Source organism: Zeugodacus cucurbitae, chromosome 5 (assembly GCF_028554725.1).
Source record: "Zeugodacus cucurbitae isolate PBARC_wt_2022May chromosome 5, idZeuCucr1.2, whole genome shotgun sequence".
Classification (NCBI taxonomy): Eukaryota; Metazoa; Arthropoda; class Insecta; order Diptera; family Tephritidae; genus Zeugodacus; species Zeugodacus cucurbitae.
Window position 1 is genome coordinate 27523573 of NC_071670.1, and position 19420 is coordinate 27542992.

The window sequence follows — 19420 nt, forward strand, 5'->3', positions numbered from 1 at the left end:
ACATGACTGTATGTGTATTTTGTGTCAGTAATTTATTGTAAATATTTCTTCACGTTATGATCACATCGTTTTTGTTACAGTAGAACGGTGCTTTCTGTTATACATACATATATTTCCACACAAAAAACTAAGTGATGCTGGGTTTTTTTTCGGTAATTCAGAAAACACTGCAACAGCCAGTTGCCCTGCCCAGCTGTTTGTCCGATTGATGCTGTTCCGCGAAACTTATACGAAACTGCACGGAGAAACATTTGCTTTGTGAACTTAAAAATGAGTGAAAACAATCTATATTTTATTAAATTAAAAAAAAAAAACGAACAATTTATATGAAATAAGAATCATAAAAACATGTTCAACCACTAACTTGAATTTTGTTCTGTAATTCATCTCTGCAACTATTTCCTCTGCACTGAAGAATAGCTCGTTTTTGCGCATCATCAATGCCTGCATTATACACGATATTTGTATAATTGCCTGCTGTATCGATACATCGGTTACAGTCCATTCTGTTCACAACATAAATACAATTTTCGCCACCCCACTTCCTTTTGCCGTGCATTTAAAACTTAATTAAAAAGAGGTACGTAATATACGTTTATAACCTCTTTTATTATCGGACCTTGCTTATTTTGGTATTCAACACACCATGTTCGATTAAATAATCATGGGGATATAGTCTTTATTTTTACTAATTTCTATTTCATCCAAAATAGATATCCATACCTAATAAGTCCAAAAGACAAAATCACCAAGAATAAAACAGCTATAAACATTTTAATAAGAAAAAGTAAATGTATTTTATTCAAAATTTGTATAAGCACATGTAAAAATAAATGGAAGCATTTTTTTTAACGAAAGTAAAAAAGGAAGACGACTAATTCACGAATCATCTCTTAACCAATTAAATAAAAATTGTATAAATACTAAAATATCTACATATGTATATATTTAATTAACTGTAAGGCACTTTGAGAATTTTCATCAGTGTTAACCATCTTCGAGTTTTTGTAACGTATTGGAATAAATATTTTTCATTTCATTTATACATTTGTATTGTTATGTAAAAGTAGGTAATAATTTACGTTATACAGGTAGTTACGTTAATATAGTATCCGGGTAAATATATTTTCAATTTTAATACTACAAAATATAAATTTCTCATCTCACATTGACTTCATTTCAATATTTGTAATTTTCATAACTGCACCTAATTTAATTACATTATCCATTGTGTGTTTAAGTTATAAATTAATAATTTTATATGAAAGTGTTTTAGCGGCATATAATATAAATCTGTAAACAAAATGAAATGATATATTGTATATATAAAATAAATATTATATATATAGATAATTTAATAAATGCAAAAGCATATTTTGCCTATTCATCGTTCTCCAACTCTTTCCTATAAACTAAGTCCCCTTTCTAGTATATATCCATTTTCTGGATAAAGAGATATTTAATATAAAATATATAAATTATCGTAAAATATATTTTTTGTTTAATAATTTAGGTTGTATATATAATTTAAAATGTAAAATAACAAAAAACTAGAAATTTTAATTATATTCAAATTGAGATTTCGTCAAATTATAAAGCTTTGTTAGGAAACTTTTCAACAGCTGAGCTCAATCTGTTAAAAACTGGCAGACGTGCATCTTCAACACTGTTAAGTGATGAAACAGAATTAACTTTGGTTGGAATTTTATTAACATTCCTGATTATAGCGATTGGAGAACTCGAACTCTTTTGTAGGACCTGTTTGCCCTGAATTGTAACAGGCTTTATGTACAACGAAGTCTGATTTTGTATTGAACCCAATATTATATTAGGCGGTGGTGTATTCACTGGGGAAATTGGTGCGTTCGGGCTTTCTGGTGGAGTGTTTACGTAAGGAAATGTGTTCTGGAAAACCGAGTTTACCGGGCTAACTTGTTCGCCAAATGTAAAATTAGTCATAGAACTGGTAGGACTTAACGATAATGATCCTGTGGGTGACTCTCGATCTGAGCCTGTAGACATGCTCAGGGGAGGACTCAAAGGTAATGAATGATTGAGATTAGCTGCGTTGTTTCCTGGTTTAGTTTGCAATGGATAAGTTGTGATGCAGTTATGAAAACTGGAATGATTTTGCAATTTTGTTTGCTGCTGTTGTTGTTGCTGTTGCTGCTGCATTTGTTGTAAAGCTCTAGCTTCATCTGCGTTATGTACAAAATGACATCTTGGGCCATAAGGACAAAATCCAACGCTGTGGAATGTGCGACAATATTCAGTTTTGTACTTTGGGTGTCTTTGTAGGTTTCGTAGCTCATGATATCCATGAGCAAACTGGCACTTCTCTCCATACTTGCATTCACCGGCTTCTTCAAACGGACGACAAAGTTCAGTTTTGTACCTTCAAACAAAAGAAAACAATTATAAAGTATACATTAAAATAAATCAAAATATTACACTAATTGAAATTAAGATAGTCATATATTGGATAATGATAAACCATCAAGCGTGCCTTATATTTTGAAAATAGTTAACTTATTAACTTAAAGGTTAAAAAATAATAATACATTAGAATTCTAGAAACACAATTTTCAGATTTAAATGCAAAGAGTAGACAGTTTCAAAATGTTTGCTACCTTTTCCTCGTATTTCACAAATTACCGCGCATATCTATGTAACACTAGTATAAAACAGGCATACATATATATACTCATATGAAATGTAAGCAAATTAAATGATTTCGCTTTTAACATGTTGAAAATATTCTTCACCTTTAAATCAAAACCTACACTTGTGTTGTAGTGGTAATTTTGCTAAATTCTTTTTTCCAATCCAATATACTTCTCACTATGAATATAAGAACCACCACCCTGTGCATATGGACAGTGAAATTAATTTGAAAATCAGCTATATAAAGAAATGAAAAAAATTTGGTAATTGTGATATCTTAAATGATTTCAATCAATCCACTTCATCTCTATCTTATTATTCCGATTTGCCACCACTCTGATAAGAGCAAATATGTATATTGAAGATGTAATTGCTGGGGTAATGTACTTGACGTCATTTTATTGTAGTCTTTGATAATTTAAACTAAATAATGGGCTTAGTTTACTGAAAAAAAAAAATATATATATATATGGAAATTGTATTACCTGGAAGTATTAACTTGTTGCGGTAAGGGTTCAGATTGTGTTCTCTCCAGTTTACGATGTAAATTCATGTTTCCGAAGTTTTCCAATATGGTTGATACATAAGACTCCACATTTGCCTCATGTTGAGCTTGGGGTTGTGGTTGCGAAATTGTTCTAGTCAATGCATTGTGGGGACGGCATTGATCAGGATCTTTCTTGATCTCCAGCTTCACTATATGGTCCACTACTTTGACAGAATCATCCATTTCTGAAAGAATTATATCACCATTGTTGCTGACGGACCGAACTGAACGAATTAGTTCCTGTTGATCGTTTGACTGGTTCTGAAAATTAATTAATAAATATATGTTTAATCGAATGTCAAATAGATTAATATTTAATTTATTTAATATTTATAAAATCCCTAAGCTAATTGCAGAATAATAAAGTGACCAGCTGAAAAATTGTTTTAAGATGTTTAACAAAAATCTCGCAAAAGTATAAGTCAAACCGAACAAAACAGAAAAGAAAAGAAGTAATATATACATTATCCTGTTTGTGAGGATAGCTATACTCCGCAATATTTTTAAAATACAATTAAGGTTCGGTATTGTGGTTAAAATAATGTGTGTGTACACCCAAAAAATAATCCAGTCAGGGATGGAATCAATAGCTGTCTTTGATTCCCCTTTTCTCTTCTAGCTATATAAGCTTCCTTGTCAAAAAATCATTTCCAATCAAAAAAAAATTTGTAATACAAAAGATGTACAATTTAAAATTCTTTTTTTCTAAAAACACTATACGAATTATCATCTACCGATTAGCGGTTCCGGAAACGCATAAATAGCATTATTAAAAAAATATCTAAACATTGATATATCGATACAAAATTTCAACTATCGAAAAGATATAAAATACGATTTTTTTATAAATTTTAGGAAAAAAATCCTAAAAGGGAATACATTTGTATCCGGCCTTAGGCTTGTTAAAAATATAACGATACATCCATATATCGATATTTTTTTATAAAAATTAAAAAAGTTAACAATAACAAAAGAAAGACCGATTAATTAAATGATATTCTTTCGAATCAAAATCCAAATTCCTTAACTTTTAAAATATATTAGTTAAAACAGTTTTCAACATTTGTAGATTATGGTTACATCCGTTTCAAATTTTCTTTTGTATGCACATTTAGTTAAAACCGTGTGTATAACTGCGAAATACATATACATCCTTACATAAATTATATTAGCTAATCACTTAATAGCAAATTACATTTTATATTATATCTGCAAAAATTTTTTCTTAGCTTTTGAGTTGAGATTGTAAATTTAAATAGTACACAATCTTTCATCATTTCATATTATACGTACATATGTCTGCGTAAGTATATGCGTGTGTTACATATGCACGCTAACTTATTTTAGAAACGCCAAACCAACCGTCAAAAATACAATAAATGGAAATAAAAAAGTCAAACAAAACTGTTGCTTCGATGCTGTAACACATTATGCAACTTACCAATTATGTATAGAGCTCAAGTTCAAACCACTACTATGAAGACACCAAACAACACACCACTCACTCCACACTCCACAAAAAGTTAAATCACAAGAAACCCAAAGCAAATGCCTCATCGAATAACCTGCTGAGCAACCATGCAAAACTTAAGCGAAGTCAAGTAAATGAGGCAAACTCATCTACGGTAAACTCGTCAAGTCAGAGCAAATAATAACGCAAGCCATCAACTTATTTTTATTAATGCAGTGGCCAACCTACTCAGCTAAAACGAACCGGCTGAAATACCTTCACTTCAGCTGAGTCTGTGATCCGCAATCTGTAGCTGCATTTTTTTATATTTTAATCGTATTCATGTGAAGCAATACATAACATGCAGCAAACTGAAACACACAAAAAAAAAAAACAAATTCGACTAAAATTATATTTTTCGGTGCTGTTTCTAGAGATAGCTGACGTTAAGTAAGCTAGCTCTAAGGGTTTATTATTGTCGTCAAAATTGATATTTACAACTAACAATATTTTATCTTCTGTTGTTCAAAACAGTAAGCAATGGGCCTTCGATTTCATTTGGGAATTTTAAAATTTGAAATGTTTTGCTTGAATGAAACATTGTAAGCAGGTATCATATGTTGACATGCACAGTTTCAGGTATTTTTAGATATATAAAAGTATACATGTATGTAATTGTAATTTCGTTCAAATCAGATAAAAATGTGAAGTAGTTGTCTCTTAACCTAAAAATTTCCTAGTTTGCATTGATTAATTTTCCTTTTCAATAAAAATTGAGATTAGGGAAGTCCAACTAAATGCTCTCACTCAAAAAAAAAACCCAGATAACAAATTAAACAACTCTGCCATTCCACTGATTCCCGCATCTTGCGTCATATCGCATTACTACACTACTTTGTATTGTTTTGAACGTTATAAACTGGTTTATCACAATCGCATCTACCCTATGGTTTCGCTCTTCGCATATACATTTTCACACACACACTTACACAATACATGCATACCCACACAGGCATGAATACATATTCAATGTGATCTTTTCCTTGTAGCGTGTTCAAAACCTGTACGTAACCCGAAGTTATCACTAACTCTCAAGTTGTAGACTCTCAAGAAAAATATCAACTTTGTCTCTTTTCAACCAACAAATAACACGCAAGTTAAATTTATTTTTAAGCAACGTGTGTTAGCACTTATCTCCATATGTATGGACAAACACATTGTATATACCTAAATACATATACACTTATGTATGTACAAGCTGTATACATAAACCATTCCAAGTCTTTAAATTATACAGTAATTTTATATTAAACTCCAAATTATATTATATATACATATTTACATATATGTATGACACTCATATATATGTATGAGTGTATGTACACAAATATATCGTATATAAGGACAGCATTTACATATATACATTCTGCTATAGGTTTATATGCATGTATATATCGCGCTCGTATGGGCGCTCATGGACAACAAATACCGGACATGTGAGTGAGTCAAAGCCGAACACTGAGCACAGACAAAGCTGCTTGACTCTTGTTTTCAAGTAGAAATACTTGTATATACATATGCATAGTGATATACAGTATGTATGCACACTGTTATGTATATGTAAATATATGCATATATAATACACACATATATATATATATATATACATATTGTGCAAACTCACAATCTAAACACATATATATACATATAGATGTATACGTACACTGCTCACAAAACGACTATTGTGATCTTAGTTCCTGTTCAGAAAATGCAAACAAAAGTGAGTATGTTAAGAATAATATATTATTATTATCTTACAGGTTTTTGCTGCTAAGCTATGTACATTTTCATACAAATAACTTTAATTGCATACTTATGCATGTACAGATGAAATAACGATTTAGCTTACTACAAGAAATTTAAAAATTTGTTAATCAGTCTCAAAAATAGAAAAAATTAAATAACTAATATAAAAATAGATCGAATTATTGAATTTCACATTATGGTAGCAACACTTGCACCACTAGACTCGGTGATAAAACACTATCTTTGTACAGAGTTGGAATAAAATGCCTTGTTTCTTTACCATCCATATCTAGTAAAACCGGCAAAGATAAGAATAGTGATAAAAAATAGGTTCAACGAGTTCAGTAAATATTTTTACAACGAAATAACGAAAAAAATATTTCGAATATATAGTCCAAAAGGGTTAATTGTACCAATAGAATTTATGTACATATGTGCTTTTCATACCAATATGGAGATTTATTTTGATTCTTTTACAATTAGAAACATATCCATATATTGCATACACGAGATACTTCAATTAAGTTAGCTGTGAAAACATAAAAAATAAAAAAAAGCTCCAATCGCTCGACGATAATACTTTTGGACCCTATATTGGGGGGCTACACTCTCTTACATAAACCAATAAGTATGTTATACGTTCTATTTGTACTCCACATTTTTTTATGTTTTACATTTCGATATTTATTAATTTTAACAGTATCAAAAATTTAGTTTTGTAATTACAATTAACTAATTAATAAATTTTGGGTACATTTAACTGCTTTTGTAATCACCGCAACCAAAATTATCGAAATCGCACCTAAAATTGTTACTGTGATCCTGAACTGCTATTGCTACTGAACCGTGATTGCTAGAGCTCTTTCAATCGGTCAACTCCTGTTGCGAATACTCGGGCGATCCTCTTTTGCAGTCGCACATTGCGTTCACACGAGGAATTTGTGTTCGTCAACTCTGTTCGTGTTTTTCTCTCATTCTCTTTCATATCATTTTCTCAACTTCTTGTACGCGTCGTTTACAAACAAAAAATATATTTCATTAAGACCGTTTTCACACGGGCAATTTTTGTCGCGGCAATTCTTAGTTTTATAGGAGAGGGGGCGACCAAGGGAAGCGAGAGAGAGAGAAATTCTCGTCTCTTCGTCGCCCCCTCTCCTATAAAACTAAGAATTGCCGCGACAAAAATTGCCTGTGTGAAAACGGTCTAACTAATTTTTATCGTTATTCTCAAATCGTGTTGCTGAACACAGCAGACTCAGCGCGATTCTCCTCTCTTCGTCGCCCCTCTCCTATAAACTATGAATTACCGCAACAGGAACCTAACCTGCGTGAAAGAGATCTTGCGGCAATTCTTAGCTTTTCGAACTGCTATTACTACTGAACTGTGATTGCTACAGCAATCGAATTAGAATCACTGAACTCAAGTGCTGAACACATAGACAACGAAAAGCGACGAACTGCTATTACTACTGAACTGTGATTGCTACAGCAATCGAATTAGAATCACTGAACTCAAGTGCTGAACACATAGACAACGACAAGCGACGAGCGACATCTGTCAAATATTAAAATACCCGCGTTCTTATGGGCACAGATTTTTAGACAACAGCACGACTTCACGACAAAAGGGTTGAAGTCTTCGCTGTCGCCAAATTAAAAACGTTTCTAATTTTGCCGACGACAATGGCCGCTGTAGAGCTGCCACTAATATGTGAAATGTAAAATTATTCAAAGTTCTCACAAGTATGTCGTTATTTTGCCAGCAGAAACGTTAAATAGCTTTGATATATCATTTATAATAACAATCGATTATTTTAAACAAATAAATCGCCAATTTTTACATTCTTTGCACAAATAATTTCACTTTAAACTAAATATGTAAATTTTATGGAAGTGAAAGATTTTAGTACGGCAACAATGAAATTGCTGTTTGATATGTCGCTGCCGTCGCTACGTCGTGTCGTCGTCTTTGTGTTCAGCACTTCACTGTATATACTGTGATCGAACAAAAGCACTGACCTTCTACGTTCCCATGACAGTCGCTTCTACATAACCGGAACAGACCCGGATTTTTATCCGGCCAAGGACTGTCAAATCGGCAGCATTCCTCAAAATTATTTGGGGAATGTTTTATGCCGCTACAACAACAACAACAACAACTGAACTTCTCTATAACTGCTGTGATCGAACTCAAATTACTGAATTGCGATTGTAAATCACTGCTATTTAATAAAATTTATCGCAGTTGCTATACATATGCGATTTTTCAATCACAGTGAAAAAATCACCAGTAGTGAAATATCGCTCATCACTATACAGAGATCTAGACAATGGCCCTGCAATTTGGATTTCTTCGAGAAGTCGCTAACATTTTTAATGCTTTCGTATGTATAGTCGTTTGGAACCGGGTAAATTGTATGTAACAATAATAATGACATACGTCAATGTATGTTTTTGAATTATGTGCCACCTGAGGTCTTGCTCAAATCATATTGAATTGATATTTCCACACATTTTTATAAATATAGTTTCAACAACTATTTGTTGAGGGTGGGTAAATTCTGAAAACAAAATCTATATGTAATGTGAATCTACATGCATAAATATACACTCCTGCTCAAAATAATAGGTACACCAAAATTTTTCAAGCAAAACACATCAAAAACAAGAAAAAACGTTAACTTCGGCTGTACCGAAGCTAATATACCCTTCACATGTGCATTTCTTTTAGTAACTATGTGTTTAAGCAAATCTAAAGACGTAAGAAAAAGTAAGGAAGTTTTCCATACAAGCCATTGATTCCGATCGGTTAGTTTGTATGGCAGCTATATGCTATAGTGAACCGATCTGAACAATTTTTTCGGAGATTAAATTATTTCTATGAACAATAACTCACACCAAATTTCGTGAAGATGTGTAGTAAAATGCGGAAGTTTTCCATACAAGCCCTTGATTCCGATCGTTCAGTTTGTATGGCAGCTATATGCTATAGTGAACCGATCTGAACAATTTAGGGTATAATAATTATTATTCAAATTTTTAAGAAAAGTGCGAACGCAATTCTATCCTTTAGATATTTACAAGTAAAATTCAAAATAACTTCACGTTTAAATTAAGCAAAACAAAGAAATGCGGATCAAGATACAAATGTTTTGTTGTATATTTAACATTATTTAGTTAATAGAGAGTATTTCCAGCATCATTCTGTATTTTTTACAAATTTTTTTTTTGACATAGTAGATGGGTCGCAAGTCACGCTCAACTGTTGAAGAATTTTGGTTAGTTTCAAAACTCAGAATGCAAGGAAAATTACTTTGGGACATTCGAGAATTAACGGAAAAGTCTCATAAATACTTTAAAATGGAATTCTAGTATAGATAATCGTGGAAAGCGACAAAGAACGAATAAATTTCACGATCGTCACGTTGTAACTATTTTCAAAAAGGAAAATCGTGTAGATTGTGCAGGACCTGAGGAACCAAAAAGTGGAGAAAAAGAGAAATAAAAAGATAAATCCTTTATTTATGGGCGACGTACACTTCTTTCACAATAGTTCCTAAGCAAATTTATTTTTGTTTCGTCTCTCCAAAGGATATTTATTCTTCTTGCTTCTACTGGTCCTGGGAAATTTACATGATTTCATACAAAACTTTTGGCCTTTTACGAACTCCTGTGGACTGTTTTTGTATTAACTTCACTTCCAGTTTTTGCTTGAAAAGGTCCAGACACGTCTGGGTCGCCGAAATAACTGCCCTCGGTCGGATCCGAAAATCCGAGTCAATCTCGGTGTATCGTAGAACCGGCTGTTGTGGTGATTGTGCTACAACAACAACAACTTGAAAAGGTCCCTTTTGCAAATAGTTACAATGTGACGATATCGTTTTTCATCACTTTCCATGAGTCCCCTTTTAGAATTCAATTTTAATGAATTTTAAAGCATTTATGAGACCTTCCCATTAATTTCCCAATGATGTGAAGTGATTTACTTGCATTCTGAGGTTTGAAACTAACCGAACTTCTTCAATGGTGGAGTGTGACTTGCGACCCATCTAGTATGTCCAAAAAAATTTTTTTTTAAATACAGAAGGATGCTGATACTCTATATTAACTAGCTAATGTTAAATTTACAACAAAACATTTGTATCATAATTATTTTTCATTAATAAATATTTCATCAAAAGTGTACCTATTATTTTGAGCAGGCTGATTTCGGCTCTGCAGCATGTTTTGATCCGCATGTCTTTGTTTTGCTTAATTTAAAAGTTTTGTTTAATCGCATTATAAACATATATTTATATGCAGCACCAACCAAATTTCCATTGACTTTCGTGGTAAACATAACAATTCTCATCTATACAAAGATTTTGCTTTAATTAATTTCAAGATTGTGTCCCCAATTAAAATTTACATATGTATACGAATATATATAAATGTATGCATATACATATGTATACTAGTGCAGTCTTCGTATTGACCGTCTACTTTGTATTTATATGTATGTTCAAACCCTTAATTTTGAATTTTGTTGTTAATTTTCAATATACTCGCACACTGTCTCTGATTTCAAATACCGGTTTTGTATTGACGATGACTTCGGAAAAGTAACAAAAGAAACGAGTAAAATATTACGATTTGTATACCTACCATTAGGTAACCATGAGGTATTTAAACTATGGTAGAGCAAAAGAGTGGCACAATTTACATAACATACAGTGATTGAGGTCTAGGTCGATTCGGCCATTACTATGTAGTGTAAATTTTAGTATTCAGGGGAGTTCATAAGCCCTTATCTGTATTTCAATATGGTAACAGCGTATTTAATATACGATATTATAATTTTTAATATATTTACATAGGCATAGAAATAAATATGGACATTGTCCACTTAATAACTTCTTACATTTTGGCGGCGACAGTTTTTGGCCAATCAAATGTAAGTATTTGCAATTCTGAATTAGAATGGAAAATTTTATAATATACATATAAATAAAATTTGGCAATCTTTTAATCACCAAGTCTTTTTTAATTTCACTTCAGTTGTAGTTCCAAAGATGTGAAATTTGCAAGTATAAAAGTAACATTTACTTGTCTGTCCATATGTAAACAAGATTATGTTGAATAAATATGGTAAAAGTAAACAAATTTATTTGATGATTCTTCTCCAATACATGATTTACCGCAAGCACTTTTATGAATTATTTATTATAAAAAAACTATTTTTTGAAGAATGAATCTATTCTATAATAAAATTTATTTTGGAAAAAATATTTGAAATCGGTGACCGGAATTCAAAAATATTTTCGATGTTTTTCTGAACTGCTTGAACTGCTGAACTGACTTTTGTAGGTCGCAAAAAACAAAACTGAACATACATATGTAGCTTTACTATTTTGATCACTGTACATACATTTAAAGCAAATATATTTCTAAACCAACTCAAATATTTCACGTGTGTATATCATAAAAAATAATGAATTTTAAATAATTACAGTTAGGTCCTTACATAATAAAATTGTATCAAGTGCCAATGGAGTAAATAAAACATTAACGCGCCACACACTTCCCGTCTGTTTCAGCAGTATATACTTTTATATATTGTTTTCAAAGGTATATAATTCATATTTATGCAAATACATATGTATGAAGGTTTTCAATATCATAAAACGTGTCAGATGACGATCATGTATTCGGTCGCCAGTGCGTTGGCCGTATTGAAGTCTGGAATGATATACGACTTGTCATTTTGATAATGTTCGATTTGTTTGAACAATCCGTAAAGTAATTACGTTTATTTTAGTACGAGACTATATATACCGATGTTTTGTGAGCTAGACTTGAAATAGCTTCAATATTGCTAATATACAAACGTCCTTACATATGAACAAAATTCATGCAAACTAAAGTCACAATAATTAATCAAAATAAATTAGATTTCACTTAAAATTAAAAATTAACTATATTCTTCACATGTACCATATTAGAAATTTATATTAATACATGATTGTTATATATATATGTATATATATATATATATATAATATATATGTATATATGTATGCGAATATAAAATGGAATTGTACTAAATGCGTCACTATCTCATATTGTAATGTCGAAAGAAATATGTGTGTAAGTATACCATCATGTAGTGCTGATGTATGTATGTATTATATAAAAATCAAGTCACTGTTTAGTAGTATGCGAACTGGTGGTATATCAATATAACGATCTGTAAACCTCATTGCACACTTATATATAGATAGATCCAAGCATAAGAACATGTACATATACTATATAAGTATTCATATTTATTTAGGTTTTTCTTATCTCAATTTTTAACTCACACAAAAACATGGTATTTAGGTACTTTGACAAACTCTTTATGATTAAATTTGACGACCAATGAAATAGGCGTACAGGACGAAATTTAGGTAATGAACTGCAAAACTGTAAGTTTAGTGTGAATGTAAATGCATAAATGTTTAACACATCGTCGATTTCTGCTTAGTTTTCGTTTTTAAGTTTTGATCGGCTCGCTCTTCAACCACATGAATACTATTTGTAGACACCAGATTGAAACAGCGTATACATACATATGTATATCAGGAATATACTTATAGTGACTGTATTTTCTTCATAGCTCTCCCGGATGCCGCACTAGGTCTTATTTACGGCTGCCTAATCCGTTCACAGGTTTTGCTGGTCGCCGTTATAAAAAAAATGTAAATACGATTCACTATTATCAATTGCTTACTATACATGTGAGCAAACTTGTATATTATATTACTATTCTTGTTTTACTTGTTTAGTTATATTTATTATTGACACGACACATGAGACATACCGATATGTTTTTAGATAGATAATCCTAATATGGTTTTCTACCAGTTGAGGATTTTAAGGCACTAATTATCCTTAAATAAAAGTAAATATAATAACACATATAGATGGAGAATTTAGGATTTATTCTAATTCACATATTCGGAGTATATATATCTACTACATAAGATTGCATTTGTTATATAAATTTTGTACTATTCACATGGTTTCTAAGTAAAGAAATATTAAGAGGATATTCTCTAGTATTTATTTTATTAATTTTCTTTACACAATAACCCAAGTATTACCATCTTGATATTTTGCAAATTAATTTAAATGAATAAAAAGGAATGTCCTCTATCTGACCATACTAATTTAAACTCCAAAATCGTGGGAACATATACCAAAGTTTCCACCATAATATGTAAACGTGCAGTCTATACGCATACATGCGGGTGTACAAAATAAATTGCAATTATATCAATTTTATTTAAGAAATATACGCATGCTTGGTGGTAGGTTATTTTATTCATACGATCTATTAGAACTCCGGTTGGAAAACGAACTGAAGTGTTTTACATATCTCCGTTTTTATATTTTATTAACTTTCACAAAAAATTTGCTTTTAAATATGATTATCCAAATATTACATGAATTGGTTAGCAAATATTTTACTTACCGCTTCAAAAATATCACCGCACTCAAAGTAAATTAATGAAGAATTATTTGTACTCTTCTGCTGTATAATAGCTGCAGACATTATCGTAAGAAAAAATGTATTCCCAAAGTGTTTAAAATATATATATTATAGGAAGAACGCTCTTCCCGGTGTTCACTATGGTACGAAATTAATATCCAAGAGCTCCTCCAGGCACAATTGAAAAAAGAGATTTGTGCGTCTTTGATATCGTATTATGAACCACTTTTTCAATTGCAATATTTAATTATTATTTGGTTTTCAATTGATCGTATAACAAAGCACAACAAAATAAACCACAATGAAAGTCGCAATGACAGCACAATAATACACTTGATATAGCACATGGGCAAATATGTGTGATGATCGTTGTTTCGTTTATAGTTACTCCAATGTATGTGTGTATGTATTAAGTTTTATTTTGATTCTTCTTATTTTCAGAAGTTCCTTCGTCTCTCGTACTCGTTTCTTATTGTGCTGGTTGGCGATGTCTTTTTTGCTTCTATTTATTTCATATCGAATATTATCAGCCTGTTGCTGCGCCGATTCTCGTTTTTCTGGTGTAATCGTTTGTATTGGTAGCGTTAATGGCGGCGCGAATTCATACTCGTACTACCAATTGCTTGCAGGGCAGTTATGTTGTGCGGTTTTTTGCGTAGGACAAAGTACTATGTTTTGTACAGTTCTTTGTGTTAGTTTACAATTTTATCTATTACGGTCTACTGTTATATTCGTATTTTCTGATATGAAATAGGAATCTAAATCATTAATAACTTTAGTATCCTTTGATTATATTATAAAATCCTAAATGTTTTGAAAGCTTCAAAATATTTTTTTCCAATTCTATATTGTTATATGTATAAAATAGGAAAAAATATTAAAGCAGTACACAATACTAGATAATCGAAATACATTCATTCAATATTTTAGTTCCAAATTGTCTACACAAAGCACTCAAGCACTTTAATTAAAAAATAGGTAAGTCAATATTACATCCAAACACAAACCACACTCGTCAAACTCGATTAGAAGACTGATTGAAACCTTGTTTCAAATAAGAGCTATGAGAGTACAATTGTGATCGACTTTCGATATTCGATATACTGTTTATAAATGTTGTCAGAGAAACTCGCCGGCGCTCGACAAAATATTTACCGGCGTCGCACAGCGGATCACAATACAGTGGTACCTCGACAAAGGATTCTCTTTTTTGTTTTTGTGTAATAAATATTTTATATATAATACTTTATAAATACGTTTTTATTATTCAAAACCACGTAAAAAAAATAACTGCGGTAACATTTTGGAGGTTGGAACGGATTAATGGTAGTTCAATTGTTTTGTATGACGAAATTTGATTTGAGATACGAGTAATTCAAGATACGAGCAAGGTTGGGGAACGAATTAAACTCGTATGTCGAGGTACCACTGTATATTTATACCATTAAAACTAAAAATATATAGACCGTTTGCAAAATTATAATGAGAAAATATTATTAAATTATAGAATTACAAGTGGCAAAATTGGGAAAAGATTTACTGTCATTATCATAAGTACTGAAGGCAACACTCAGCCATAGTAGTTGTTCTTGTTTTAACGATTATCTAGACCTGCTGAAGCGAAAAGTATAAGTCTTGCTGTCGTCGAGGTCAATGGTAAGTCCATGTTGGACCAAAGGAGAGGTGTGTTAGATGAGCCGTGTTCGTTGGGCACGCAAAGAGGTGACTAGAAACATGTGGGGAATCATATATTCTGTATGATTCAGTGTGGATAAGTAGAGGTTTAGCATGCCACTCTGGTTTCACGTTTCAAGTCGAGGTGGCGGTTTCACTAGAAGGACTCCATTAACTGAGAGGTAGGGAAGGAAGTTTTTAATGGCTCAGTCGGGAATGGCGTTTAATGCGTAGGTGTGACATCTTAATACACCTGGAAGGCGGTTAAGCTTCCAGCAGATGGCTACATGGGTGATTTCTGCGAAAAAATCCTAGTAGAAACTGCTTGGTGAGCAGTTCGTTATGCCCCTTTTCAGGTTACATAAAGTCATCCTTGTGTAGGTGTGCTTCAACAAGACAGCAAGATACATCCAATAACTATCCGGAGTGCGGTATTCTGGCACGTCTGTATCTTTCTATGCTGCGTCCCACTGCATCCAGCCGAGCATACTGGTGCTTCGTAATTGACGACCGACCAGCCGATTGCCTTGTAACTGTCCACCAATGTTTCTTTGTCTTTTCACCAAGTGCTTCCGACTAGTGTCTTGAGAATCTTGTTGCGGCTCTGTACATTGGACAAAAACTACAACATTAATTTTTTCTTGATTTGAACTTGAAAGAAACTATAATAGTACATATCAAAACTAACTAAGTCACAAACTTATTTTTCTATTTCGTTTGTATTTCTAAATCAAATAAAGTAGCGCAACACTATAACGCGGCCTCTGAGAATATTATAACGGAAATTGATACCAGAACAAACCAGAATCGACAATTGAAATCGATAACGACATTTATCTAGACAACGAAAATCGTAGTTGCCAGAATGTTCGACTAGCAATAAGTTGTCCACGATCTACTATATAATGGCTGCCGGACTGACAACAATTCTAATCAAAGCGGAGTTTACATCGCAGTTGTCAGCACAGTTGAAAGAGCAGGGAGTAAATAAGTCGACACAGGTTAACTCACAAATATCAGAGGAGTCAGCACAGTTAGAAGAGAATGAGACGCGTAATTCAAAACCTTTGAAGGCTATTTTTTAATTTATAGGATTACATAACATGTATAAGCTGAGAGATGTATTTGCAATAATGCATAAATGCCTTTAACATTTAAGCCACTGATACTAACTCTTACGCTTTAATTGATTTGAAAAGAAATCTGTGACAAGAAATGATAGGGAAAGTCCATAACAAAACAAAAGTGAGAGTGTGGTAGTAAAACAATGTGCATTACAACTAGAAAGCATTGCAACTAGAAAGCAATAATGGTACTCATTTAACCTCGCAATTATATAAAAATTATAAATTTGCAATATGGCAACACAAGTTAGATGAGCGGCTGATTGTGGATTAATTGTAAGCATGCCATGAACTCCACTGAAAATGGTCTCGCATCTTTGCAAGATTGTCGTAAAATAAGGTGTTTGCAAAAATTAACAGCTGTTTTACGATACTAAAATTTTCCGATGTTGCCATACGTTTACGACGTCAAATGAGTACCACTAATCTATTGATCGTATACTGTGGAATCGTATAACGGTCACATACAGAAATTCCGTAAGAAAGGTTAAGCATATGTGACATGAAGTTAGTTGAGTTTATGCAAGGTGACATTCTGCACGGAATTTAGTGATCAACATTTCAAAAATTACCCATGGCGGTAGTTAGATAACGAATTACCACACAAAAATATTTATATTATTACTAATATTTACAGTCGTTTTGTATAGCAATATAATTCAAAGATAAAGAATCATTATTTCCAGTAGAGAGAAATCCTATTTTAAAGGAGAGAGGCGACGGGAAAAGTAAAATTGGTGAACAGTCTCCAGTGTTATGCAAAACGCTCTGTGTTCTTATTCTAAACTGATCGCGGCGACGTAACAGTGTTGCATTTGCTCATATTTTGAAATTGATACATACAATATATTTAAAAGTTTGAATTTTATAATATATTTTTTTTATATAATTGCAAATACATATACAAATATGCGTAATGTAATTAAAATATATTAAAAATTGGAATATCGATAAAAATTTGCTAATGAAATATATTTTTATGTTTGTGATTGAAACGTACAAGAATCGGAGAAAATACGTTCGAGTTATGGATGGTTTATTGTGAATCTCACTACGCTAACCCAATTTGCCGACGGCCGCTTTGAATATTTTATGGAAATGAACATTGCATGCGATAGTTAAGGTCCAGACCCAATGCTAGCTGGCTTTACTAGGGTAAAATATTGTATGCCATCTATTGTATTCTATAAGCAATATTCACTATCTACAAACAAGACGAGCACTAATGTCATACAATAAAAATTTGCCTGTCGAGATGCCCCGTCGTAGTGAAGTCATCAAAATTATCGATATCAAACATAATCGGATGTATAAAATAGAACATATATAATTATTTACGTTTCTTTTTTGCAATTTGTCGAAAAATTATTTGCTATCAATAAATTGATATGAACGACAGAACAATTAAATTGTTGATAATTGGGGAAAGTGGGGTTGGAAAGTCTAGGTAACCATTGTTCAATAAACAATTGATATCTATTAAGCTTTGTGTTGAAAAATGCAAAGAAAATAATGAACATTTATTCTACAGCCTCATCCGTCGATTTGTTGAAGATAAATTTGATGATAATCACGATGTAACTATTGGTATGGATTTCAAAAGCAAAGTTATTAATATTGATGGCCTTGAATATAAATTAGCGCTTTGGGATACGGCAGGGGCTGAACGATTTCGGAGTCTTACTCCTAGTTTTTATAGAAAGGTATAACAAATTTTTAATAATGCAAGTAACCAAAATACTAACACATTAAATGTTATGTTATTCTTTTAGGCATTGGGAGCGGTATTAGTGTATGACATCACTAACCGCGAATCATTGACAAAATTGGAGGCGTGGCTTGCAGAGCTTGAAAATTATAGTGATAATCCGAATATTGCTACAATAGTTGTAGGAAATAAAATGGATAAGGAACGAGTTATAAGTCGCGAAGAAGGTTTGAAATTCGCCCGTAAGCATAGAGCTCTTTTTCTGGAGGCCTCGGCAAAGGGAGATAAATTTGTTGCAGATGTTTTCAAGGAAATTGTTGAGAAGGTATATGATATGTTTACAATTTCCATTTATATATATAATTGATAGTGATGTAAAATTCAAAGTCCCAAAATTTAGTGAAATATTATCATAGGCTCTTAAAATTATTTTAATTTCTAATACTGCACAGATATTGTTGCATTGCACAGCCAACAACTGTCGATAAAGGTCATACCACGTCGTTTAAATTGAAGATTTTTCCTTATCAAAGAAAAATAAATGTTTTGTACAATCTAAAGCACTTTATAAAGCTGACTGATAGTCTTTAGTAAAATATGCTATAATAGCGTTGAAACTAATATATTTATATATTTTCTCTAATACTATTATTATCATAGTATAAATAAGTATGAAGATTATGAACTTTATTCCAAATGTTTTTATAGATTGTGACATCGGACTATTATAGTTTTTCACAAAACGGAGGAACTATTGACGTAAATGCAGACGAAGACGCGGGAGCATCAAACTGCAGATGTTGATAAATGTTTAAAATGAATACTGTATGTAATTTTGTAAAAATATTATATATGTAAGTCAAGTTATCACCTATTTATAGAGAATTTGTATTTCGTTAGTTTATTTATTAAAAATAAAGAGTATATAACATTA

The 19420-nt window shown here is 31.8% G+C and overlaps 2 protein-coding genes across 8 annotated transcripts; one reads left to right on the forward strand and one right to left on the reverse strand.

The window, feature by feature from the left end:
* Window positions 1-768: 768 nt before the first annotated feature.
* Window positions 769-15041, reverse strand: LOC105215406 (protein TIS11). Of its 7 annotated transcripts, none has more exons than XM_011189308.3 (4): window positions 14893-15041; window positions 13963-14720; window positions 3150-3472; window positions 769-2395 (listed from the first exon to the last, which is right to left on the reverse strand). In XM_011189308.3, the coding sequence occupies exons 2-4, from the start codon at window positions 14041-14043 to the stop codon at window positions 1591-1593; spliced, it is 1209 nt and encodes a 402-aa protein (XP_011187610.1). In that variant the 5' UTR covers window positions 14044-14720; window positions 14893-15041; the 3' UTR covers window positions 769-1590. The 7 variants fall into 7 exon arrangements, with proteins under 7 accessions (XP_011187610.1, XP_054088415.1, XP_011187607.1 ...); XM_054232440.1 differs by having other exon boundaries at window positions 13963-14738; window positions 14893-15035; XM_011189305.3 differs by having other exon boundaries at window positions 13963-14784; window positions 14893-15006.
* A 3009-nt stretch (window positions 15042-18050) lies between these two features.
* LOC105215405 (ras-related protein Rab-18) lies at window positions 18051-19420 on the forward strand. The gene is made up of 4 exons (XM_011189304.3): window positions 18051-18225; window positions 18310-18481; window positions 18551-18811; window positions 19195-19420. Exons 1-4 carry the CDS (start codon window positions 18167-18169, stop codon window positions 19288-19290), a joined length of 588 nt encoding a protein of 195 aa, XP_011187606.1. The 5' UTR covers window positions 18051-18166; the 3' UTR covers window positions 19291-19420.